The sequence below is a fragment of the Acinonyx jubatus genome, chromosome D1 (genome assembly GCF_027475565.1).
Source record: "Acinonyx jubatus isolate Ajub_Pintada_27869175 chromosome D1, VMU_Ajub_asm_v1.0, whole genome shotgun sequence".
NCBI lineage: Eukaryota > Metazoa > Chordata > Mammalia > Carnivora > Felidae > Acinonyx > Acinonyx jubatus.
In genome coordinates, this window is record NC_069390.1 from 45,351,633 (window position 1) to 45,377,261 (window position 25,629).

General features: G+C 43.7%; 1 protein-coding gene across 11 annotated transcripts in view; it reads right to left on the reverse strand.

Moving 5' to 3' along the window:
* Positions 1-323: 323 nt before the first annotated feature.
* Positions 324-25,629, reverse strand: part of TEAD1 (TEA domain transcription factor 1) — a 267,954-nt gene continuing 242,648 nt past the window's right edge. For all 11 annotated transcript variants that reach the window (XM_027073108.2, XM_027073114.2, XM_027073113.2 and 8 more), the window contains 3 exons: positions 18,545-18,685; positions 14,039-14,191; positions 324-8,101 (listed from right to left, as the gene is read on the reverse strand). In XM_027073108.2, coding sequence (XP_026928909.1) covers positions 7,988-8,101; positions 14,039-14,191; positions 18,545-18,685 — 408 coding nt within the window. In that variant the 3' untranslated portion in view covers positions 324-7,987. The remainder of the gene's footprint in view (positions 8,102-14,038; positions 14,192-18,544; positions 18,686-25,629) is intronic.

Sequence of the window (25,629 nt, forward strand, 5' to 3'; positions counted from 1 at the left end):
GTCCCAGCCTTAGAAGGTGAACTATTTAAGGCTCCACCACTCACCGGTTAGGGCTCCGGATGACCCATCTCTTCTGAGCCTCCATTGGGAGTAAAAATGTCACTGTCATTGGAACTATTGTAAGAATGAAAGGAAACAATGTATCCACATTGTATCACAAACGCTTGGCCAGTGCCAAGCACACAGTAAACTTAACTCAGTGAATCAAAGGCTTTCTTATGCACGGTGTGCCTCATACACCCGAATCATGGAGCCCACAGCTCACCCACAACACATAATCACATGTCATTTTCAACAGCATACACTTTTGCAGATAAAAAAGGTAACCCACACTTTCATTGTCTTTATTTTTCATTGATACCGTATGAATACAAAGTTTCTAGAAAGCTACAAAATGTCTACCACTTTATCAAGAAGGCATCAAAATGTGTCACTTTGCAAAGACATGAAAACACCTGCAGGAACTGACACAAAAATAGCATTTTTAGAGTGATGAAATAATTGCACTTAACTGTCATGGATATTAAAGTTATCACACATATGTACCGCGAAAGCTAGAATACATTTTTTTTTTTTTACAAAGCACTTTATAAAAAAATTCTCTGCACACAAACCCTATAATTTTCATATAACTATCATACTAAAGATAAATTCACTTTAAAGCCAACACTTAGAACATTTTTAAACAAAAAGGTACCAGTACCTAAACACAGACGTTAACAAATACAGGAATACTGTACTGCCGAGAGGTTTAACCGAATGCCTTTTGAAAGTTTCTGCAAACAGTTTAAGAAAACGTGTGTGAGAATTTGCCCCCCCCCCCCCCCCCCAGATCTCCAATCTACCAAGAGGAACCTTATTACCCACAGGCAGGTTCCATAGCCCCCTCCCAGCCGCAGTACAACATCAAAGCAACCACTGAACAGATGAAGCGTTTCCGTCACAAGCCCATAGTATACACGGGACACAAAGACACAGACTGTGAGAATCCCATTAAGTCATTTAGAATGTGAACAAACACATGTGGCAAAACCAATTTACATAAAATTGAAGCGTATTAAAGAATTAAAGGCTATTCGGGTTTCTTTTTTAAATGTTACAAAATTGTTTTGTTGTTTTTCAGGCACGTACTGTTTTTGTGTTTTCTTTCTTTCTTTTTTTTTTCCCCCTTCTCTGCAGGCGTGAGCCTATTGACAAAGGCCTACAGAAGTGAATCTTTCCAGGAGGTAACAGGGAGATGTATTTTTCCTTTTTAAGAAGTGCAGTTAATATCTAATTTACACAGTCAAACTAGTCACAGAAAATGATCCAAAAAAAATAACAATAAAAATAAAGAAATACGAGACTGGTTTCCAATTGATTTACGCCTAGATTCTGTTGGCCCCTCTCAGAGACCAGGCAAGGGCAAACCATAATGGAAAGCAGACAAAAGAGTCTACCTGAGAGAGGCGGAATCTACTGGAATCTGACCCCATTTAATGAGGAACAAGAGGGAACATAAATGCATTTCAAATGAACTAAAGTGATGGGGCGTGGCATATGACTGACTCAACGCAAATTCACGAAGAATAAAACAAGCGATAGCTTAGGAAGTATGACAATAAATACAAATATTTCATCTCAGTTAATGGTGCGTGACCTCAGTGAAACTATCCTTGCAACGCAATACATTTTAAACACAAAACCTTCATTCTTAACGATAAGAAGCGATGATGAGTTTATGGGAGAAATCTATTGCCAAACAAAGCACAGTAACAGTTGAGAAGAGAAGCAGGGAAACAAGGAATTGATTAATTTCTTTCAAGTTGTGGTGGAGTAAACTAGCAGGGAGGGGTTGGATACAAGCAGCTGACTAGCGCTTGTGTTAGGTCAGTTTCCTTTTCATCACTGGATTTTTTTTTTTTCCTTGTAGAAATTTCTATACTCACAACTTGGTGTGGGTAGGAATCACTCCTGAAATTTCAGAGCCCAGACAGGGTATTCTTAAAGACACCAGGTGGAGACGAAAGAACATACGCATTAAGAGTTCAGAGGCTAACTTTCAAAGATGTCTGATGTCATTTTGAAGTCTATATTGGTAAAGGACAATTTTTTTTTTTTTTTTCTCCTGGCTTTTGTTTGGCTGGTGTTTTTGCCTTCTGGTCCTTTCCACTCCTCTTCCTTACCTCTAAGAGTTTTCCCAAGCTACACAAGGTCTGGATAAAAGCCAACACGGACTCTAGAGAGTTGCCCTTTTGAGGGCTGGAACATTCTTTGAAAATGCCGAATTGTGAATGGTGCTCTTTGGAAGTTTCTCATAGCACATTCATACACAACACTCAGAGTCAACATCTGCGCCGTAAGAAGAACACTTCAATTGTCATGACCCTAACTCGCTTTTTGTTCTGCACGGTCATCTCAGTTTGAGGCTTCTAGCTCTCGGCATGGTATCACTGTGTAAACCAGGTAAGTGCGCGCGGTCGTCCGGATGGAAGAGTGAGCCTCCAGAGACTGGACACGAACAGAAGGGGAAGGACGGATCTGTCCACCGGCCGGAAGTCTGCCGTTTGTGTGCAAGTCCCCTCACGTGGACGCGGGGCTGGGTGGCGAGCGGAGGGGACACCTGGGTCGCTGGCACACACAGACAGGACAACGACAGTTCCCGGGGGCCCTCCTCCCGCGGCGTGCCACTGGTGACTGGTGGCGGCCACAGGCAGGGTCCGCGTCGCACCCTTGTGGACAGAGGCCTGTGGTTGGTTACTCATCCTGGTAAACCAAAGGCATTACGGTGATCTCAGAATATTTTTGGTCTCTCTACAAATTCACCACGGCAGCACTTTTCTAAGCTGGAATCTCAAACCAAAGGCACTTCCATGCTAGAGCGCAGAAGGTTCATAAATAGCTAAGTATTTGGTCGTGAATTTAAAAGGCAGCGTTAAAAGTACAATTTGCTTTTCATGGTAAACTACGAAGTTGGAAAACTGTCCATTTTGGTATATACATTGGAGAGTGCGGTCAAAGAACCCACTCATGTTCGGCTTCCGATTTTAGACCAAGCGTGGCCAGTTTCTTATAGAACCGGAGAAAAATGGGCTTACGCAAGAGAAATGAGAACGGTTTTTGCCTGCGTGGTTTCAAATACTGGGCCAATTTCGTAAATGGGCGTGGAGGGTTGGGTAAGAAAAGGCCGGCGGCATGACTAGGTATCACTAAGGCACTGCTTACTGGAACGCTTTGGCAGCTCTGAATTTAAAACTCCCTAAAAAAGTAATAACAGTAGTAAGAGAAATGCTTCCAGCTTACAAAAGGGCTCACAGTTCCGAGGCAGCCTTTTGCACTGCGCACCCTACATGCAACGTCTCAAAGATTTAAGGCTTTTCAGAAATGACATGTGCAGGGCTTTGCCACAGAAACAGCAACAGAAAGAAAGAAGCAATGCAGACATTTCCTCTCAATGTCACAGGTGTGAACACCAACGCACAGAATTGGTTCTACCCTTCGTTAGGACAGGTGTGGTGTACCAGACAGAGCATATACAAACTTATACAAATTGTATGTACCTGGTTTGGTAAAATCGACTGTCATCTCATCCAATTCAAATAATTTACGGTTGTACAAAAACAGACTGCTAAAGCCGCTACGGTATCGAGACCTAAAGAAGCCTTGGGTTTAAGTCCTCTGGGGACCTGTAACACCAAGTGCCAGGAACCGGGGCTGCTTTTTGGCTGGTCCGAGTGTCGGACTTTGCTGCTGGGATGTTTGGCAAAAAGAAATTGGACTCAGAGTCTGGGGCAGGTGAATTGTCCTCAGGGTAAGCGAAAAGGCTCATCAGCTTTCATATCTGCTTGTGCGTGTCTCGCGTAGCTCCAAGCGGACCAGAGGCTCCATGTGAGAAGTAACGTCAGCATGGGGCGGGGGGGGGGGATGCTATTACTCTGGCTGAGGGGGACGGTTCTTAATCCTCCCCCTCTCTTCTGACCTGAGCTTGTGCACACCTTTGGAGGGATCAGGTAGCCTCGAGCACCGGAGAGGAACAACCTCCACCAGGAAAGGCCAAGGATTAAGTGACAAGGTCCCAGAGCCTCCTCATCCTTATTCTGTCATTAACTAGCTGGGTGACTTTCAGCAGGTCACTTCCACTCTGGGCCTCAACTTTCTCATCGGCTAAATGAAAGACGGTAGATTGTGCCCTCTTGTAGCTCAATTAAAAAAAAAAAAACAAAAAAAAAAACCTATCAGCCCTCTTCCAGAACTGGTCCCTCTCTCCAACATCCCTAAAGATGAAAAGAAGTGTTCCAAAGGCTTCCATAAATTCTAACAATGGCACTGAAGGTAGGGCAGAAAGTAGAAGACCAGAGGAAGTTCACTGAAACGATGACAGCTTCGATCAGGAGACCCATAAGCTTCTGAGGAATCATGAAAATAGCTGGAACTTCCTTTCAAGCTGGTACACGAAAACATGAAGATCAAATTCCAAATGCACCTGACATAGAGGTGCAAGTGTAATCGATTATCCGCCCGACGGCCACCAGCTGCTCCCGACTTCCCCAGGGATGAAGGAAGGGATACTTTGTAGCGAGACAGACTCTGCACTGAAATAGAAGCTCTGAACTGGAAGAGACCTGGACATAATACCATTTGAGTAATATTCCTACCTGCCTCTTAATGTCCTGAAACAAGGCTCCCAGGAGAGCAAGACTTCTAAGGGTGAAATGGAAGGAAACCAGAAAATCTCAAATATGCTATTGGTGACCTGTAAGACCTAGGGCCGTGCTTCTCAACGGGGGGCAGTGCTGTGCTCCGTGGGATACCAGGCAATGTCTGGAGACATTCTGGATTGTGGTAGCTGAGGCAGGGTGGGGAAGAGGCCAGGGATACTGTTAAACTTCCTACAATGCACAGGATAGTCCCGCACAACAAGGAACTGCTCCGAACCGTCCGGTGTCGAGGTTTAGAAACCTTGGCTTGGCATAGCTTAGGCCTTCTGGGATTCTACCTGTTCTGAAAAGTCCTGATTGTAATTTTAGGTCTCTTGCTAAGATGGAAACAAATGCCAACAGACCCAGAGTCCAGTTCTTTAGTGCCTCCCTGTCTAAGCTGTGGTAAATCAGCCTCCAAATTCTCCAGTAAAAGCACATGATGTCCCTGACTCAATCCTGGTAGCAGAGGGTCACCAGGATAGATGGTACCCAAAAGAAAGCTGTAAAGACAGAGGTGTGGAAAGGCTTCTTTATGGTTTAGGAAGCTTTACATATAAAGGGTGAAGACTCTGCTATTAAGGGTGAAAGGCCAAAGACAGATCTGGATTAGGTGTTACTACACAAATCCCACCCCAGCACCTAATTTGAGAGAGATGGAGAGAGGGCCAAGTGTTTGGGTGATTGGGTCAGTGGTTAAGATAGGGAAAATATCTGCCCTGGAGAAAGTTTTAGAAGAACAAGACAAGAAGTAAAATTTTAAAGATCTTAGAAATGTCTTGACAGCAAAAAGCAATCCTCAAGGATGTTCGTGTAAATGCCCCAAACTCAACCACGAAGGCATTTGGGGGAAGAGGGCATTTGGCGGGGTGGCATTAAAGGGCCCAGCCTGTCTCTGTGAGTTCAGCAGACCGGGGTCTGCCCTTCTCTGCAGCCAACAGAACCACCCTCTAGCTGCTCTGCTGGGGTCTGTTTGTGCTTTGAAAAGTAAACCCTCAGGAGCCCTCCTGGCAGCACAGAAGACCCCATTCCTGGGTGGGAATGTGAATCGGATGCCCCTCTCCCTGAATTCTCGGATGGTTCTGGCCATGGCGGGTCATTTACACCCCTCCGTAGGGTCCTGGTCCTGGGTGAGTGGGGTTTCCTTCGAGGAAAGATGCAGGAGACAGGAGCAAAAAAGCATCCCTAGGAGGGGTGACCGAGAGAAGTCCTTACGTATGATGACCATGGAAGAAGTTTAAATGCTTAGGCTGGAGACCAGATGGAACGGACAACTGGGGCCAATCCTTCCAAGGCCCACTTAGAATCAGAGAATAAATGTTAGTTTCTTTACAGAGGGAAGACAGATCTCATCCTACTGGTGTGAATGAGGGATGTGCGTTCCAAATGGGAAACATTCTGCACTTTCTTCTCTGGTCTTCCCAGGAACCGGTGGCGTATGAGTTTGGAACAGGTCAGGCTTGGTCCAGTGTCCTTCCCTCTGCCACAAGCCAGCCACACCCTCATGATCATGACCACCAGGCACTAATCAATACACAAGCAGGGCAGGTGGTGGGACAGAGAAGAGGGGAAGTTACTTGGAGGTGAAAGAACAGGGTGTTCATTTTCCAGCTTAATGAAAAAGTCTTAATAAGGTTCGTGACTTACAGAACTTATTCCACCATGTTAACATATGCCTGGCAAATATAAAAATGTCACTTTCCTCTGGGAAGTTGGGGAGTATGCCCTCTCTCCTTCCCAATGAAGCACTTACGGAAAAATAACCCAAGACATGTTGGCCACTTCAAACCAGCTGTGCCTGGGCAATGCTTTGGAATATTTGGGTCGGAAAGTCGAATTCCTCCTGGGAAGAGAACCTCCCAAATGAGTCTGTTTGAAAAAGTCAGAGGGCGCTGGGCCTCTCAGACCTCAAACAAGTACTCTGACTTATTGAGAGATGTTGAGAAAACGGACGTCTTGTGAGAATATAGCTAGATCTATGGACACAGACTGAGATATACATACGTATCAGCACCTAGCAAATTGAGTGACACTAAATGTTCAATAAATATGTGTTGAATAACTACACATGTATATGTGTATAGAGGCATACACAAACACACACATACACATATAGTTATAGCAGGTTAATATGCATGTTGGTTCACCAGAAATAATTTATCCACAGGCTGGTGAGGATGCTTGCAAGTTTTCTGGGGAGCAGAGATGCTAAAACTGATGAGCCTTTTACTTGTTTGGTTGATGAAATTTCTCCCAGCCACAGGATTTTCTAGATTTTGCAGCTCACAGTGCAGTATTCGTGCCAATTTTAAATTTTTGTTATTAAATTTCAGTGGTTCAAACATTTACTCATCTTTATAAAAAATTTGGTTGTCCATATAAAATATAACTGCACACACAAGACTATAAAACATTGTACGTTTAGATTTTCAGTATTTATCTACTTATTGCAAAAAGAGCCATGTTTTCTTTTTCATTAAATAATCATCACATTAGTACAATACAATTTTATATTTCTTAAATATACTATATATGTTAAGGATAAGGGGTGAAGTTTTCTTCCTTTGTAATACCTGTTCAAGAGTTTAATGGATTAAGAGATTAGTTTTAACCTTGAGGAAAAAAAAGTACAAATTTGTCTCATTAGAATATTTCTACCAAGCATTTAAGGCTATATTTTAACATTTGGTTTCAAAAAAGAAAGAAAAGTTTCATTTAAAAAATAATTTAGTGAATTACATTCTTTCATAACTTCCACCCTAATTAGTTACAAAGATAAGTCTAAAGATTCTTAGTTTTGTGTACTAATTTACATTTATATTTAAAGATTAATTTTACTTGTATCTTAAAACAAGAATTTTATGTTGGAAAAAAAAAAAAGAACTAAATACATTTGTATAAAGGCTGTAAATGTCCCATGGCAAATGCTCTGTCTCAAATTTTTTCTACCACAATTAGAAACAGGTCTCTGCAGACTGAGACCCGGGTTCTTAAGGTTCATCCTTCCCAAAAAATTGTGGGCTGTGGATCTGAAGGACACATAGAAACAACTCGATTTCTCTTTTTACAACTGTACCAGAACTTCACAGCTACAATGATAGTATGAACACATGAAAAATGACTTCACTCAAACAGGATTTAGAAAAAGTCAGGGTGACCTCGGGGCCAGGGCACCCCCCTGTGTGGTGAGGTTTACAGTCATTCAGTAATGGAGAGAGAGTGTGTGTGCGCACGTATGTGTGTGTGTGTGTGTGTGTGTGTGTGTGTGTGTGTGTGTATATACAGATGTCTATATATATAAATAACCATGTTCAGTCTTTTACAAGCCTGTAAATATGATGTTGTGCTCCATGTTCACTATTTGAAACTTCAAATACACAGGCCATGCAGAGAAGAGTTTCTTGTGTATCCCTGTTTGTTACCACCTGTTAAAAAAAAAGCATATATATATATATATATATATATATACACACACACACACACATACACACACACATACAGATAGAAAAACTCACATGGATGAAGACATACTCTATCTGTACCACGACAACTAGGCTTTGCTTGGAGAGGAACAGTCTCAAGTCCAGCAGGTAGACTGTTGGAGGTGTTCTGGCCTGATTCTGCCCTCTCCAACAAACTCAGGATATTCTGGGTCTGACTTGAATTCTATGTGAACTTAGGTACCATGTGTAAGAAATACCTTCCGGACAGGGCCTCACCCATTATCTGGGTCCACGAAGAGACCACAAGAATTAGTGTGGGTTTTGGGGGAGGGTCAATTTCTTGACAACGAAGACAATTTTCTAGCATTCTGTCCCACGAGATGGGTCATTTACCCTAGGAAACGCCTCCCATCTTGTACCTAAACTTTTACGAGGTTGGTTTCACAAGGGCCAATGATAGACATGAGCCCCACGAATGCCCTGCTCACCAACCAGCAGTGCTAGGACTCAGTAAAATATGTGCTGAGTAAGGGATGGTGGGAGAATTTTGTCACAGGATCTTTCTTTTCATTTTTCATTCATATAGGCTTTAGCTTTCGAAATGTACTTGAAATACTCATCTAGTTCAATACTCATCATCTACTTCCCCTCCTGGTTGAAGTCGCTGGACTCCAGCTCTCTGTTCTTCTTGCCCATGGTCTCAGCCTGCGTTCCTATCTTGAGTGACCAGATCTGACCCAGGTCCCTGTGGCCCCTCCCTACTTCTCAGAGCCATTCTCACAAGGGACTTTCTAAAAGCCCCGTGTCTTCAAACACTTGGAGTCTGAGGGCCTAGTCCAGTGCATCGGGGCCCCGCTCCCAGCTCTGTCAGGCTGCTTCACCCATGTTGTTTCCCTTGCCTTCTCGGTATCCAAGGGTATGGTCTCTGACTGATGACTAAAGTCTCACAAACTTGTAATTCCCCATCAGAGCACACAGTACTGTCTGTAAGTACACACAGATTTGTAAGATTTTTTTTTTTTTAATGCCCATGTCATTCAATGGGTTATAAATTCCTGAAGAACAGGGACCATGTTGCCTAATAACTAGTCTGGCACACAACAGCCATTTAATAAATATTTGCTGAATGAATGACAATCCACATAATAGCCAACATATAGTAACTGCTTAGTATACATCTACTCAGTATTAAATGCTTCATACACATCCGTCTCATGTAATATTACAATAACTCCATGAGTAGGTGCCCTATCAGCTCCCCTCTGACAGAGAGGGAGGCAGGGGAGTTAGGTGATTTAAGGTTATACAACTGTCGGGGCACCTGGGTGGCTCAGTCAGTTGAGTGTCTGACTTTGGCTCAGGTCATGAACTTGCGGTCATGAGTTCGAGCCCCACATCGGGCTCTCTGCTGTTAGCATAGAGCCTGCTTTGGATCCTCTGTCCCCCTCCCTTTGGCCCTCCCACACTTGCACTCTCTCTCTCTCAAAAAACTTGATAGTTTGAAAAAAAATTAAGGTTAGACAACTGTCAACTAAGAAACCCAGATCTGATTTTGAAGACCTTTTTTTCTAATCATTAAGCGATGCTGCTCTAGACAAATGAATTGATACAATAATAGATTATCTACATTTATTGTTTCTGGGGAATAAAGATTTTTTTCAATATTGGTACCCACCTGCTTTCCTGGTCTTATTTCCTGCCTCTTCCTTCACAGACCAGACTCCAAGTATGCAGGCCTCTTATCCTGGAAACCTCTCTCCCTCTCTCCCCATGTCCAAAGAAATGCCATGTCCTGCCTGCGTTTACCTCCTGAACAGCTCTTGAATCATCCCGGTCTCCACTGCCACAGCCCAGGGGACCAGCCAAGCACCTAGACTCCCCTACCAGGAGCTACCCTGGCTCACACATTCCCAGGGGCACACAGCAGCCACAAAACCCCTGTAAGTAATATAAATCTGACAACAACACACTCTTGCTTAAAAACTCCGATGGCTGAGCAGACCCCGCTCAGTCTGGCTGTTCCCGTGGCTGTTCCTACCTGGCTGGCTCCCTGGGCTCCTCCCTCTCTCCACGCCAGCCACACCCCCCATTTCCAGTCCTTCCACTTGCCTGCACACCTGCAGTGCCCTTCTCCGCCCTCTCCGCCTAGTCACCCGGCGGGTATGCCTCAATGGTTTCTTCCTTCGGGAAGCCTCCCTGACCAGGCAAATGCTCCTGTCATGTGCTCTCGTGGCACCACATACCTCCCTCTGCCAGCCAGCAGCCACTGTTTGGTTTACATCCATTTTGTGATGGATCGCTTGAGGAACCCCTGCCTCTCTCAGGAGCCTCCAGGACGGCTGTCCCACCCCATCTAGGTCACATCCCAGCATCTAACGCTTAAGTATGCACCCGCCGAAAAGCCCTTTGCTTGGTAAATCTGCAAAATGTCTGTTTATCCATCAAGGCAGCTTAAACCTCATCTTTTAACATCTCTGGGAATTCTCCCACCTCATTCCAACTACAGGTAACTGCTCAGGTAGTTACACTACTCTGTATGTCCAGGTGTCTGTTTCTCAAGGATACTGCAGCCGTGTAACGTACAAAGGTATTGTAACCGTCTCTTTCCCCTACCAGGCCAGGATTTACTATCGGAAAGGGACTGTGTTATATTTGCGCTGTATTCTGGCAGCTAGTACAATCTCTCCATAGTTTAGCTGAACAAATGAAAATATTCTCAGTGACCTTTGAGGTGAAGCATACAGATGTGAGCATTTTGTTTGTAAACGGAGGAGGAAACTGTTTAGAGACTTTAAATAACTGACTCAAACCAAGATCATAAAGTAGAGTTGGGTCTTAAACCCCCGTTTTCAGACTCCAGGATCATGAAATAACCTGCAAAGTGTCTTTTCTATCATTTTAAGTCTTAATTTATGAGTGTCCTTAGCTCTGTGACCTCAGAGAGGCCTAACATTCCTTATCCATAAAATGGGAATAAATATGACCTTATAGTTCTGTGGCGAGAATTTCATAATACGACATCTACAAAAGATTCAGCACTGTGCCTGGAACCTCTATGATTTACCTTACCTTCTCGCAAACTTTCTGGGAAAGAAAATGTCTTATTTGTTTTTTTGTTTGTTTGTTTGTTTTTTAAAGTAGGCTCCAGGCCTGACGTCGGGCTTAAACTCACAACCCTGAGATCAAGAGTCAGATGCACTACCAACTGAACCAGCTAGGTACCCCCAATGTGTCCTATTTAGACTTGATGATTGAGATTCAACAGGAGGAAAGAAAAAAATGTCCCTAGCAACGTGTATGTATGTCTGAATATACCTCCAAAGAGGACAAGAACGCTTGGCCTATGATTCAGCTACTGTCTTCCCCAGTCTGGATACGGTCACTAAGGCCTTCCCTTTACGGGTTCACCTCAATTTCTCCATCATCCTGATGGAATCAGAGTCTAGCTCACCAGCCAGTAAGGTCTGGGACTGATCTTGCCGACAGAGGCTTTGTATCCAATACCTGGTAAAATACCTGCCACTGTGTCCAGCGGCTGCCAACCTGGCCGTATTCCTACACCCTTCCTGGGAGGAAGAGCTCAGAAGTACTATTTCTCCTTTATTCATCAAGGAGAGGATGTGACTCTCATAATCCAGGCGTACTGGTTTAATTTCAGCTTTTCTAAATGCTAAAATATTATTTCTGGCAGACATTTATTGAGAGCTCCTAGTTCTTCGTAGCAAAAGGATTTATTCAGTGGTTTAATGATACATTTTGGAAATTAACATAATGTGGTGTGTTTTCTGATATCTAAGCTGCTGGAAGTCACGTGTTCTGAGAGTATTACTAGTATTCATGAGTTTGGTGGCCAACAGATGCTTTTAATTTCTTCTGGGCCTGATTTTTCCCAAGCTAGGCTCTGTGAGGTAGGGTTATAGGCAATGAGGACATATTCCTTAACATGCTGGAACAGACCTTAGAACTGGTTTGTAAAAATGCCTAAGGCTGCTTCCAAGAGAGGTGGGCTGGCCCATTCACTCAGAGAGTTTGGGTTAATTCGTGAGGCTATTCAATGTCCACCCCAAGGTGCCACACTCACCTTTTGCTCACCTGAGCACAAAAGTCACCTGTTCTTAAATAGCAACAGGAAGCACCTATACGACAGGTGCCTGCCAGCAGCCCAAACCGTGAACTGCTCAGTTTTCGCTAAAGACCATCAGGGAACACGATACTAGTAAATAATAGTTATTAAAGAACAGGCTTTCCAAACTCTCCCTCAGGTTGCTAGTTTCTCGCGGACACGCCTGAGAATCCACGGAGATTCCCTCTCAGGAATAAATGAAAATTACATGCCAAATGATCTGTCCGCCAATTGTATGCCGATCACGTGTCTGTGAACTCTTGAGGCTCTCTGTGGCTCACTTAGCCATCCCCTATAGTGGGTCTCAACACCTGGGAAGCTGTAAAAATGAAACAAAACCAGGATGCTGGGCCCCACCTCCAGGGATTCTGATTTTATTTATCTGAGATGGGGGCCAGGCCCCAGAATTTTTAAAAGCTTCCTGGCTGAATCTGATACGCAGAAGATTTTAATTTCTAAACCTTTATTTATTCAGTTCTTACATTTGATGTGAAGAAGCTGGCTCCTACTGGCTTCTGAAAGTTGAATATTAAGGAAGTTCATGAACTGGACAACCACTGGTACTCTGAAACTGACCATGGAAATGGGCAAAAGCTGATAAATCAAGGGTTTGGGGGAAGGTTGGGGAACAGCCGCCTTCTTTTTTTTTTTTTTTTTTTTCCCTTAAAGTAGCACACCATTGACTGAGAACCCTGGTTTCAAAGGATCCCAAAACTCCTGGTAAACAACTTCTGCCCTAAGTATTCCAGTTTTTCATCCTAGAAACAGAGCAACAAAGCAGGCCTTCAGAGGGCTGGATATTTGACCACAATATTGTCTTGCTGCCCCCTTTTAGCACAACTGTTTCCAAGTTCTGTTTTGGCATTTTTCCTTCAGTTAAATCAAGGAATGCTAACTTTTTCAAAAATGAGCATTATGAAACCCATTGCTGCATATTTTATAGGCAGATTTTTGAGGATGACACTGTTCTTAACCTTCCCAAGTCTCCAAATGAAGCCCCCATGGGAAATTTGTTTTAAAGTTAAATCTGAGGGGACCCTCCCCCACTCCCCAGCACTGCCCAGGGGAACCAGAAACTTCTCCCATCGTGGACCCTGAGCACCACTGTTTTCACTTCCCCTTTTAGCTGCCCACGTTTTGACCGTACTTTTCAGCCTATGGAGAATACTTCCTCTGCCCTCTTCCTGGTCATGACATTCTATTTTAATTTTCTATTTCTTGTGGTACTGAGGGTTTACGTTTTGCTGTCTTAAGGTATGTTATCTCTTTTAAAGCCTTGCAATCCTTCGTGAAATGAGTCAAGGTGTATTTGAAGGACAAACCCATGGACTTTATAGTTTTTGCCTCATTTGAGATTTGCAGACAATGCTTCTAGGATTCGCACTTGGCTGACACTGGTATTACCCAGGGAACTATAAAAAATATTCATGCCTGGGTTCTATTCTCAGAGATCCTGATTTAACTGATCTAGGACGCAGCCTTGGTGTCAGGCTTTTACAAGTTTTTAAGTATTTTAAAAGTTCTCCACATCTTTCTAATGTGCAGCTGGAGTTTAGAATGTAGGGACCATAGTTTTTACTACCCATTTGAATTCTAGTTTTCCCAAGCTTCGAAAAGCTTAGCCCAGCCCAATGAAACCCCGTCTCTTCTATAGACCTGAGCCCATGCTTGCCCTGGATGTTGTGGATTCAAATGGTAATTGATCAACAGCCTGGTCACCTCCCCTGGCCCGGCCACCTTGCTGTCTTTCCCCACCAGCTGGGTCTGCCCCAAGAGGAAAGAGGCAAAACAGTTACCAATAAAATTGTGAAGTTTTCCAAAACACTGTTCATCATATATTTCTCTGGTAAGTGTTTGAGCTTGTGGATGAAGTTAATCATGTATTCACACATCGGGGAGCGGTTTATCCGGTACACAAATCGGCCATTCTCAAACCTCGCATACTCCGTCTGTGAGGGAAAAAGGAGTTGAGCACTTTTACACTTCTGACTTCAAGATACATGAAAAAAGCTATTGCTGCCTGCAAAAGCATTTTTCCTTTTCAACATGAATCATCCGCTAGATGCTGTACTATTTATGTAGTTTACTTAATTAAAAAAAAAAAATCCTATTTCCAAACTGAATGCCATACTCAGAAATCCAGGATTTTTCTGGAAATTAAAAAAACAAAATGTGTAAACAGAATACCTTTAAAGAAGGGTTGTACAGGTCAGAAAGAAAAGAAAGCAAAGGCTGGAAAGAAATATAATCACCTACTTAGTGATTTTCTACCTGGAAATCTGGGAGAGCGGGCCCAGCCAATGACAATTCTTCAAAGAGCCCAGAGAAAATCCTCCTTCACTGTTATAAAGGCCTCACAGCCAACAACCAATGCAGCTAACTTCTCTACCTTGGGAAAAACTACTTTCCACTGATCATGAGCTCCTGACTGTGAGTTATTTATGTCTTTAATAAAAAAGGAAAGAAAAAAAAAATACTGGTATTGAAGTTCCCACTGAAGCACTCAGAAATAAGAAACACATCCCTAGATAGCTTTGGATCAAAGAGGAATTAAAAAGGAAATTACAAACTATCTCAAGAATAATGAAAAGGAAAATCCTTTACATCAAAACTTATGGGACCCGATGAAGCTATACTTGGAGGACACTTAATGATGTAGCTTCATGAGTTCATCATTAAAGACGAAAAATTACAGAACTAAACCACATCTTCGATAAAAAAAAAAAACCCACAAAAGTAAACCCAAACCACAAAGAAACCAAAGAAAACCCAGAACAGGAAATTAATAAAGATAAAAGCTCAAATCTATGTTAACAGAAATAAAAAATGGAGACAGAATAAATTTTAAAAAACTGGTTCTTAAAAAGCCAAAATAAAATAAAGCCTTCACAAGGTTAAGGAAGAAAAGAGACGAAACCACAATGACAGTAGAGATTGGGAGATTTGTAAAAGGTTACTTCACATAACGCTGTAAGGCAAAAAGCTGTAGAGGAGAGGATGCTTTCCCAGCAAAACTTAAACTACTAATACTGAACCAAAAAATAGGAAACTCCAATAGCTCCGCCTAGAAACTTGTTTAGAGATGAACCCCTGAAAAAGGCATAAAGACCACCTGGTGTGATGGCTGAGTTTTATGGAACTCTTAAGGAACAACTGTTTTCATTGTTATGGAAACTACATCAGACCAGGTGTCCCAATTCTTTTTAGGAAATCGAGGGACACGGAGAGACTATAAAAAGGAAAGGTGATTATCACTTATGAGATGCAAAAATCTTAACGTAAAATAGCACACGGAACACATCAGTGCGTCCAAAGTAGGACTTTGTTCAGGAATGCTGTGGTGGCTCAAACGCAGGACATGCATTAACTCGTGATGTCCACGAATGGGAGAAAATGATAGTAAGAGTTGCTGAACAGGCATTTGGTAAAATATTGCAGCTGTTACTAATAAAAACCCTCAGTATGACAAGAATACAAAGAAAGCACTTAAATATAAAGACCATTTATAAAATCCAACAGTAAGTATAACCCTAAATGGCCAAACACCAAGTCCATCTCTAGGAGCAGCAGTAACTAACTATACAGGGATACTCACCATCCTATTTCTTTTTACAGGTGTGCTGGAGGTTTTAGAAAATGGAAAGAAAGCGAGAAAATAATAGTAACAGAAAAGTGGCATAAACATTGGAAAAGAAGAAATAAAATAAAGCCGCTCTTTTTGCTGCTGCTAGGACCACATACGTAGAAAATCCAAGAACCTTGGGGCAAGACCCAGTAGAGATAAATAAGGGAATATGGCAAGATGGCCAGATAGGACATATTTTTGCTAAAACCAAGAACTTGTCTCTCTTCTGGTAATTAAAATCTAGAAACAGGAAATCGCATTAAGAAATTAACATAAATTAACGTAGATGTAAAAACTACAAAATCTTATTAAGATAAGTAAATGGACCTGCAAATACGTTCTTCACTGGAAAGACTTAGTACTGGCAATGTATCAGTTTATCCCCACATGACATATAAAACCAGTACGATTATAATTACATTGATCAAAAGGTTTTTGGCTTTCTTTACTTTTTTTTAAAGTGATCTAATTATTTGGAAGAATAAGTGCTGGTTATTGGCCTACAAAATATATGGATAAGAAGAAAAGCAAGATCGACTTGCCTTAGCAGATGTAAGAACGTACTATAAAGCCCGTGTAATCAAATCAACATGGTAGAGGGGGACAAGGAGAGATAAACAGGGTGGAATCAAACAGACTCCAGGAATGGCTCCCAGGATACGCAGGACCTTAATAGGGGTACATCTAAGATCTACTCAGTGGGAAAAGGATGAATCGTTTAATAAACGGGTTTTATTTTATCTTAAAAAAAAATCTTTTTTAATGTTTTTTTTTTTTTTTTTTTTTTTTTTTTTTGGAGACAAAGAGAGACAGAGCATGAGCAGGGGAGGGGCAGAGAGAGGGGGAGACACAGAATCTGAAGCAGGCTCCACGTTCTGAGCTGTCAGAACAGAGCCCGACGCGGGTCTCAAACTCAGAGTGTGAGATCATGACCTAAGCTGAAGTCGGCCGCTCAACCAACTGAGCCACCCAGGCGCCCCAATCAACAGTTTTGACACAAACGTCTGTGTATTTGGAAGACAACAGAAGCGGACGCCCATCTCACACCAAATGCGGAAATACATTCGAAATGGATTAAAAGCTTAATTACAAAACTCCACCAGCACTCACGCTACCTTCTTCATGAAAATTCCTGGGATTTCAGTCAAAGGCAACCTTTTCCTGCTCCCTGAACTTTATATACAGCTTTGGGTATGAGTTTGGAATCTGGGAAACAGAGTAACTTGTCTGGTTCATCTTGTCCGGGCAGGTAGTCCATCTAGAGATCAGCTATTCAGCAGCAATGCTGCCCACGAACATTCCACGTTCCCAACCACTGACCAGTAATGGTGCTTCCTCTTGCTCGGAGGAGATGGGAGGTCATCTGGCTGTAGGCCTCCCAGACCTGTCTCATTACACGGTCGGTCACCTTCTCACCTCCCCTCTCCTTGGGCTTCCCAGACATGCGTTGGGCTGGTTCCCCTCCTCTTTCAGCCATTTTTGTCCTCTGCTCCTCTGCTGTGTGTCCCTTCCACTCACCCCGGGGCTGGCTACTGCTCCTATGCCCTCCCTGCACCAAGCCCTCCATTCCCATAGCTTTAATTGTCCTTAATGCTTAGGATTCCCAACTGGTATTCTCAGTCTTCCAAATTCCAGTCTTGCATCTAGAGTCATCCCCTGACTACTTGCTTTTGAATACCTTACTTTCTAATCTCTGCTCATGGCAGCGCGGCCCTTGCAACCACAAAATGTGTGACCTTTGGTTCTTCCTCCTCATTAGTATTTAATATCTGGTGAGTCTCTGAGTTCCATTCAAAAATGTTTTACTGGATTTCCACTGCTGCCATGTTCATGAAGCTCAGGACGCCTCAGCTGACATCGACCATCTAGTCAACTCCCTTCTATCCACTCTGGCCAGTGTAACCTCCTCAACACCATCCACAGCATGCCCCTCCTGTGCTCAGGAAGCCAAAGGCCGTGCAGCAGCCCAGATCCTCATCGTTCGGCCCAAAGTCTTCAAACCTCTCCTCCCGCCCAGGGCATCCTCTCTCTCCCGCCTCGGCACCAAGTCTGGCACAGTTAGGCTGGGCCCTGGGGCCTGCGAGCTCCAGGACTGCCATGACGGGTGGACCGGGTTAACGGGCAGAAGACGTCGGAAGATACAGCTTTACGTGGAATGTCAACCGCAAACATTCACACAAAGCAACCCACCCTGCTGAAAAGAACACACGTTTTTTGAAAGGGAGGGAGGTATGCAACAGGAAAACTATGAATAGGTATTCGACCCCAGTTCGCGCTGGAATCTGTCCGGAACAATGAAAGGAGTAGAAGGGGCAGAAGCACCCGCACCAGGCTTGAGGTGTCCGGGTTTTAGAAGGCAGGTGCTATTTACAACGCCCGGAAGTGCCCTCGGACCTAGGGGCGGGGCCTGTCTGTAGCAGCTTCCACACCAGGGCACCGAACACTGCTGGCCGCGCAAGGCAGGGCCCCTGCAGTCGGGGAGGGGTGGCGTGGGGGCTTCTTCCACTTGCTTGCAAATCGCTGTGTCTTTTTAGAAGTGACAGGGAAAAGAGGTGAGAGAGAAAGGGGGAGAAGGAGGAGACACCAGAAAAGTAAAACTCTCTGCCCTGGTGAAAGCTGAAAGGGAGGAAGCAGGGTGCCCCCGAATGAAGGCTCCGGTCTGCAGATGCCCACTTACCTCTACTTTTTCTACTACTTGCTTCCCAAAGGAGCACACTTTGGTGGAACAGGTGACTGTCATATTTTCAGAACTCTCATACTGACTGGTGACACCATAAAAGGCCCCAGCGTCATCCTGAATATTGCAGTTTAGGTCGGCCTGTTGGAAAGGAAAAGGAGGTGGGGGTTATTTTCTCTTTACAGGAGTCACGGCAATGAGCAGTGACGGGGGGAAGATCTCCAATCCTTCTGGCCGAGCAGAGGGCGGGGGTGGGGGGCAGGGAGGTGGTGAGGTGATGCTGATCTAGAAACAAGTTCTGCAGCCCACTAGTCATTTTTTGAAGAGAACACTAACTCCAGCAATCTTCCCGTGAAATGACGATTGTACACGCATCTATTCAGTTTGCTTTCTTGCGTCCAGTATAGAATAATACTCTATCCTTGTTATAAAGGATCCAGGAGGTCTCTGAAATATGTGCAGAAAGCAGTGTATGCCTTGGGTTCACATTCACTGATCTGGAGACAGATTTAAAAGAACAGGAGATCTGCAGCTGGCTAGCTGCTTGTTATACGTACAAAAACAGAACCTTCATTACAAATGACAGCATCCAGGAGGGAAATGGTTCCTATTCAAGACTGGCTTGCAAAGATGCCAAGTCATTGGTAATTCCCACTCATTTAAGGTATCGTAGGACTACCTACTGTGTGAGGTTTATGTTAGACACTATACAGGACCACAAGTGAGAGGTATGTCTTAAAAGAGCTACAAGGGACATAGAAATACTACCACGTCAAAGATGCTCAGAGTTCAGACAAGGGAAGGCATTACTTTCAACCAGGGGTATTACTTACGGGGTGGTTACGAAGTGAACATGCAGAGATGGGTTGAGGGGACAGTGGGGGTAGAAGCAGCCTAGGGCGCCTCTTTCCAGCTGCAGTGTTAAGGACTGAGGCCACCAGGAGCAGTGAGTTTGGAAAAACGCAACCAGGACCCAGGCCATGGAGGGCTAAAAAAAGGGGTGTGGATTGCATGCTGCAGGAAATGGGGACCCTTTGAAAGCTCTGGCACAAGAAGGTGCTGTGAACCGAGCTGTGTTTCAGGGATCAACGTCTCAGTGCGGTCTGGTGTCCACTGTGGAGGGAGGCTGCGAGGCCGCTGCAGTGGCCGGGCCACTGATTGATGGCTCCCTCCCCTCCGGTACCTTGTGATCTGCTATGGCACACCAGGCACTGGGTGGGGAGCTGGGGATCAGAGTAAGCACGAGCTGGGCCAGTCCCTGCCGCCACGGGCTCACAATTTAGTAGGGAGGACATCACCCTAGGGATGAGCACTCCTGAAAGAGGCATCGAGGGCCATGAGAACCAACTTTGGGGTCAGGGAAGCTTCTGAGGATGATGCAGCTCAGATCCAAAGACGGTAGGAGAGCTGACGTAGGCGGGTGAATGTGTCCTGAGAGAGTGTGGACAAGGTGCACAGAACCAGAAACAAGGCCACGAAAAGGCTGGGATGAGAGAGGGTGGCAAGAGAGGCAGGAGGGTTTAGGTCTTAGATCCTAAAACCAAGGGATGCAGGAGTTGTAAGTGCCCAGGATAGGCACAGTGACAAGTTATGGCTGGATCTGAGTTCCTAAAAGGCACCCCGAACACAGCATGGAGACGACTCTGAAAAAGTGAGAGCACAGGCAGAGACAGGTCAGAAAACTGTCAAAGTGGTCCGGACAAGGGACGGTATCTGCACCAATGTGGGGGCTAGAGAGAGATAGGTGGACCGGACTCATAAATGAGACCACAGTTTGTGAGGTCTGGCACATTCTGACCAGCTCATTCTCAAACCCTGACAGGCAGTAACCACTAGGAAGACCTGAGTCATCCTATATCTATTTTTAATGAGGATCTGCATTTGAATTGAATATCAAGACAGTGTCCCTTTCCTTAGGCAAAACTGCAGATTTCCTGGCCTCAAATAAAAAGAACCATATGCTTTAAATTCCCCCTTTTTTCTTACATGCCAAGAAATTCAAAGCTAAATTCAGGGCTCAACGACAGTAATTACCTGTCCCAGGTATTCCTAATAGCAACTAACAACCAGCGTATAGCTCCTTTTACTGGATTCCAATCTGCTTTTACTTGTACTTGTCCAGGTTTGTATTACCCATAAATTTAGTAACACTCCCTCACATTCTGCCATTTGGAATTATATGGTGCACAGATTGCAAATAAATAAAAATACCCAAGTGTACATTTTCAGGTTTTTTGCAGGTTTGACGCTTGACTCCGCGAAAAGAGCAGGTTAGCAAGAAACGATGATGTCTGACGCTGACTGACATCTATGCCCAAGCTCTCTGGGTCTACTGAGCTCCAGCCTCCAGAGGAGAATGTTACCAACGAGTCTCAGGCATGCGGGAGCCCAGAATTGTATCTAGCTTTCTACCCGCCATGTGGCGTGCACGTGGGCCCGCAGGAACCACTGCCTTGTTCTGCCACCAGCTGAGGACATGAGGCTCTGAGAAGTGGCTCAGGTATGTTTCAGTGGTGGGATTTATGCTCTCACAGTCATGGATAGTTTGTGCCAACAGGTTTTAGTATTTTTCTGAAAAAAGTAAAAACATATATGTGGTAAGGAAAAAAAAAAAAAAGAAAAGAAAAGAAAGAAAATAAATCAAACTGGAAAAAGAGTGTACATTTTACTTCTATCCCTGAACTTGCCAATCTCTCCACTGGTGATCAGTGTTTTCCAAGCGTCTTTTTGGAGAGAGTTAGCACGTAGATAAGCAAGCACACACCTCCCCTCTTTTTTGCACAAAGAGTGGCACTCTTCAAACCTTGCTTTAAAATATATATATATACATATATATAGTTGGGATGCCTGGGTGGCTGAGTTGGCTAAGCGTTCGACTCTTGATTTCGGCTCAGGTCGTGATCTCACGGTTCATGAGTTCAAGCCCCATGTCAGGCTCGGTGCTGACAGTGTGGAGCCTCCTTGGGATCCTCTCTCCCTCTCTCTCTGCCCCATCTCCGCGCTCTCTCTCTTCCAAAATAAATAAACTTTAAAAACTAAACACAAAAAAAATACACAGCTACATCTTAGAACTCATACAGTACTGATACGGAAATAATCAGTTTTAAAAAGACTAGCCATTTAAAAACGTGAGCAGCCTCACATTTTGGTAACTGCATACTATTCCATTACCCAGGCACAGCATAATAATTACTGCGTGCTCTACTGATGAATAGTTTGTTGCTTTGCAACATGGATACAATAATGAGTTTACGTGCAGCAGGAAAGGTACATTAGAAATTACTTTTCATTTCCTTTCCTTCCATTTAAAAAATTTTCCAGCACTGAAAGAGTTTCAATGGGCTGTAAATAAACTGACAGTATTTGAGTTACAAAGAAACTCATTGTTTTTAACACAATCGGGTTGTTTTGAAAGACTGGTGAACAGTCAAAGGCAGTCTGGTGTGAGGAGCGAAGTATAGGGAAGAAGGTGGTCAACGAACAGTTAAAAGCAGTCTGATGTGACGAGTGGAGAGAAGTATAGGAAGGAGGTGGTTAACGGCACAGGCAACCGGGTGGGTTACTTTATTTAAAAAAAATTTTTTTTTAATGTTTCAACCGGGTGGGTTACTTTATTTAAAAAAAATTTTTTTTTAATGTTTATTTATTTATTTATTTAAAAAAAAATTTTTTTAACGTTTATTTATTTTTGAGACAGAGAGAGACAGAGCATGAATGGGGGAGGGTCAGAGAGAGGGAGACACAGAATCCGAAACAGGCTCCAGGCTCCGAGCTGTCAGCACAGAGCCCGACGCAGGGCTGGAACTCACGGACCGCGAAATCATGACATGAGCCAAAGTCGGCCGCTCAACCGACTGAGCCACCCAGGCGCCCCAAATGTTTATTTATTTTTGAGAGAGAGAGAGAGAGAGAGTGAGCGAGCAGGGGACACAGAATCCGAAGCATGCTCCAGGCCCCAAGCTGTCAGTCCAGAGCCCGACACGGGGCTCGAACTCACAAACCATGAGATCATGACCTGAGCCGAAGTCAGAAGCTTAACCGACTGAGCCACCCAGGCACTCTGAGTTACTTCTTTTAAACTACCAACCTCTACTTATGTCAGTGATACGACCAGGAGGGAGGTGTCTTCAGAACTGCACCTCAGCTCCCTAGGCACAAGACTTTCTTTTCTGCCCTTTTTTAAAAAAAATGCTCCATTTTTTACTTTATTCACTTCACTGGCATTGATGATGCAAACTAACTCAGACGTTTAAAATCTAAAGCAAGCATAGAAACAAACGCACAAAATAATCTGTCTATATATATAATTTAAAAATGTTTGGAATGGTATTTGCCACAATGTGGTGTTAGCAAAACTGCTGGAAATGTCCACAGCCTCCCGTGTCTCCCAGAAATGCCCCCATCTCTCAGAGTTTCTGCGCGTAAAGTCATGCTGGTGAAAGAAAGCAGCCGTCCCGGGCAGTGGCGCACTGCGTGGACCTCAGCAGACTGGATTCATTTTTAAGACCCTCTTTTCTTTATTGGACAAAATTATTTTCAGTAAGACTCAGCACTCTGTTTCACAGTTTTAAATTTTAAATGCAAGAACTCTCAAAGTAGTAAGAGAGTGACAGAACTCAAGTGACTCCAGTTCGGTTTTGCCGTCTGCATAATGACTGTGCTATCAGGGTGCCTTTCCGGGTCTATGGTTTAGCCACGGGGACTGCAGCCCAAACGACTCCAAACTGTCAAGAACTTACTCCTACGAACGGACACAGGCTGAGTCCACATGTGTTACTAAAGAGTAAGTCACACAACGGCCACGCAATAGAAGCGTGCTAATTTGAAGCATATATATGTGTGTGTAGATGGAATAAAAACACTAACTTCACCAATCATTTAGGACTTAGGTCAACAAAATATTTTTTTCTCTTTAGAAGTATTTTGTCAACGGCATTGTTCAGAACTGTGGGCACATGGTGATCATAAACATGACAACGATTTTTAGGTGGTTTTACCATTAAACGTCTCTACCACCACGGACGTCCTTACTGCCTTGCACCTGGGCAGACCATCCTTACCATCCCACCTTCGGTTCACCACTGTCCCTTCGAAGTCCCCAAATAATTTTAATGAGTTTTCCTTGGTGATGGAGGATCTATGGTTTTAATGACAGGAAGTATCAAAAATGAAGCTTCGTAATATACACATTACGAAAACCTGCTCAGAAATTAGCTCAACAAATTAGGAGTTCTAAACTTGTGGAAGTTTGTTTGTTTGTTTATTACATAAAACTAAAGTCTGACGTACATTCAGAGCGACACACAGATCACAAGTTTACAGTCCGTTGATTTTCATAAAGTGAACACACACATGCAGCCAGCACCCCGATGAAGAAACCAGAAGCCCTCCCGTTCATGCTGTCTTCGAGTACAATCACCCCTTTACCTCATAGGGGTGATCTTGAGGGGAAAACACTGTCCGTTAGTTCTGTCTGGTGTTTTGAACTTTAAATAAATGGAATCACAGTTTGACTCCTTTGTGCTCAGTTTCATATGCTCAGCCGTAGTGGGGAGATTCACGCGTGCTGTTGTGGGCAATATGTGCGATGTAACATATTCACCTGCTACTTGCTAGATGATTCCACCGAATGAAAAATACCACGATCTAGGCATTCTACCACTGCCGGGCCCTGGCAATGTTTCCAAATCAGAGAGCTACTCTAAACACCCCTGCACACGCTTTTGATGAACACGTGTATGCATTTCTGTTGGGTGTTCCCAGGAGTGGAACAGCTGGGTCATGAGGACTGTGCACATTTTAGCTTTCATTTAGATAACAGGGACAGATGGTTTTGGAATGATCTTGCTTTTCTCACAGTTGAGAAAACTTTAATTATCAGTATACATTTATCAGGTTAGTTTTTAAAAGGCTTCTCGACTAACAGTAAATAACCAATTTGCTGTTACAACTCTCCGCAATTACTCTCGAACGGTGAGAAATAATCATGTAGCCATCCCACCACATCAACAGCTGTTCTTTGGGAATTTTCTAGGAGGAGGTATTGATGGGAGAGATAATCGTCTGTCAGCTGAGGATGTTCCGATTATCCAGAAAGAAATGCATTCACTGAGCTCCCATGGAGCAAAGGTAATATCAAAGAAAGAATGCTAGTATTGAATCAACAACAAAGGAGGCAAACTCTGTGATTTGAGTCTGAGATTTACATGTAGTTCATCACCCCCCCACCCCCCTACCTGTTTCTCCCAACTGAAAACTCAGGGCAAACCTGTTTCAGACATTTTTTTTTTTTTTTAATTTTTGTTCTTTTTTTAACCTTTATTTATTTTTGAGACAGAGAGAGACAGAGCATGAACGGGGGAGGGTCAGAGAGAGGGAGACACAGAATCCGAAACAGGCTCCAGGCTCTGAGCCGTCAGCACAGAGCCCAACGCGGGGCTCGAACTCACGGACCGTGAGATCATGACCTGAGCCGAAGTCAGACGCTTAACCAACTGAGCCACCCAGGCGCCCCCTGTTTCAGACAGTTCTGAAGGCAAGAAAATAAGAAAGAATGTGCTGGTATCAGATACAAACTATTTCGGCCTCATCAGCTTTATCTGACTGCACGATATTTTCTAAAAGCAAATTAATATAAAAATCCAAGAAACAGCTAAAATCCAGCAAACTTGTCTTCCCAACAAATCCCAAATTCAAACCATATCCCATCCTTTCCTTTGGGGACAAGCCAACCTGAAATGGTCTGGGCTGGGCTCTGAAGTGCTAAACACACACACACAGGCAGATGTGGCTGTGGAGGGGGGGATGTCCAGGCAAACGGGCCCTTTTAAGGAATCTTTGCCCATTTTGCCTTAGAACAGAGACCCCATATATGAACTAGGCTTGGAGGCCAAATGCAGGAATCCTTTCTATGGTATCCTGACCTGTGCTGCCTTTGGGCTAAATATCTTTAGATATAGGAAAATCATTGCTTTAAGAAAAAACTACATGCAGGGTAGACTTCATTGTTAGACAGTTCTTTTTCCTATTATATTAGTTATCTATTGCTGCTTTAACAAATGAGTAAATTGAGTGCCTTAAAACAA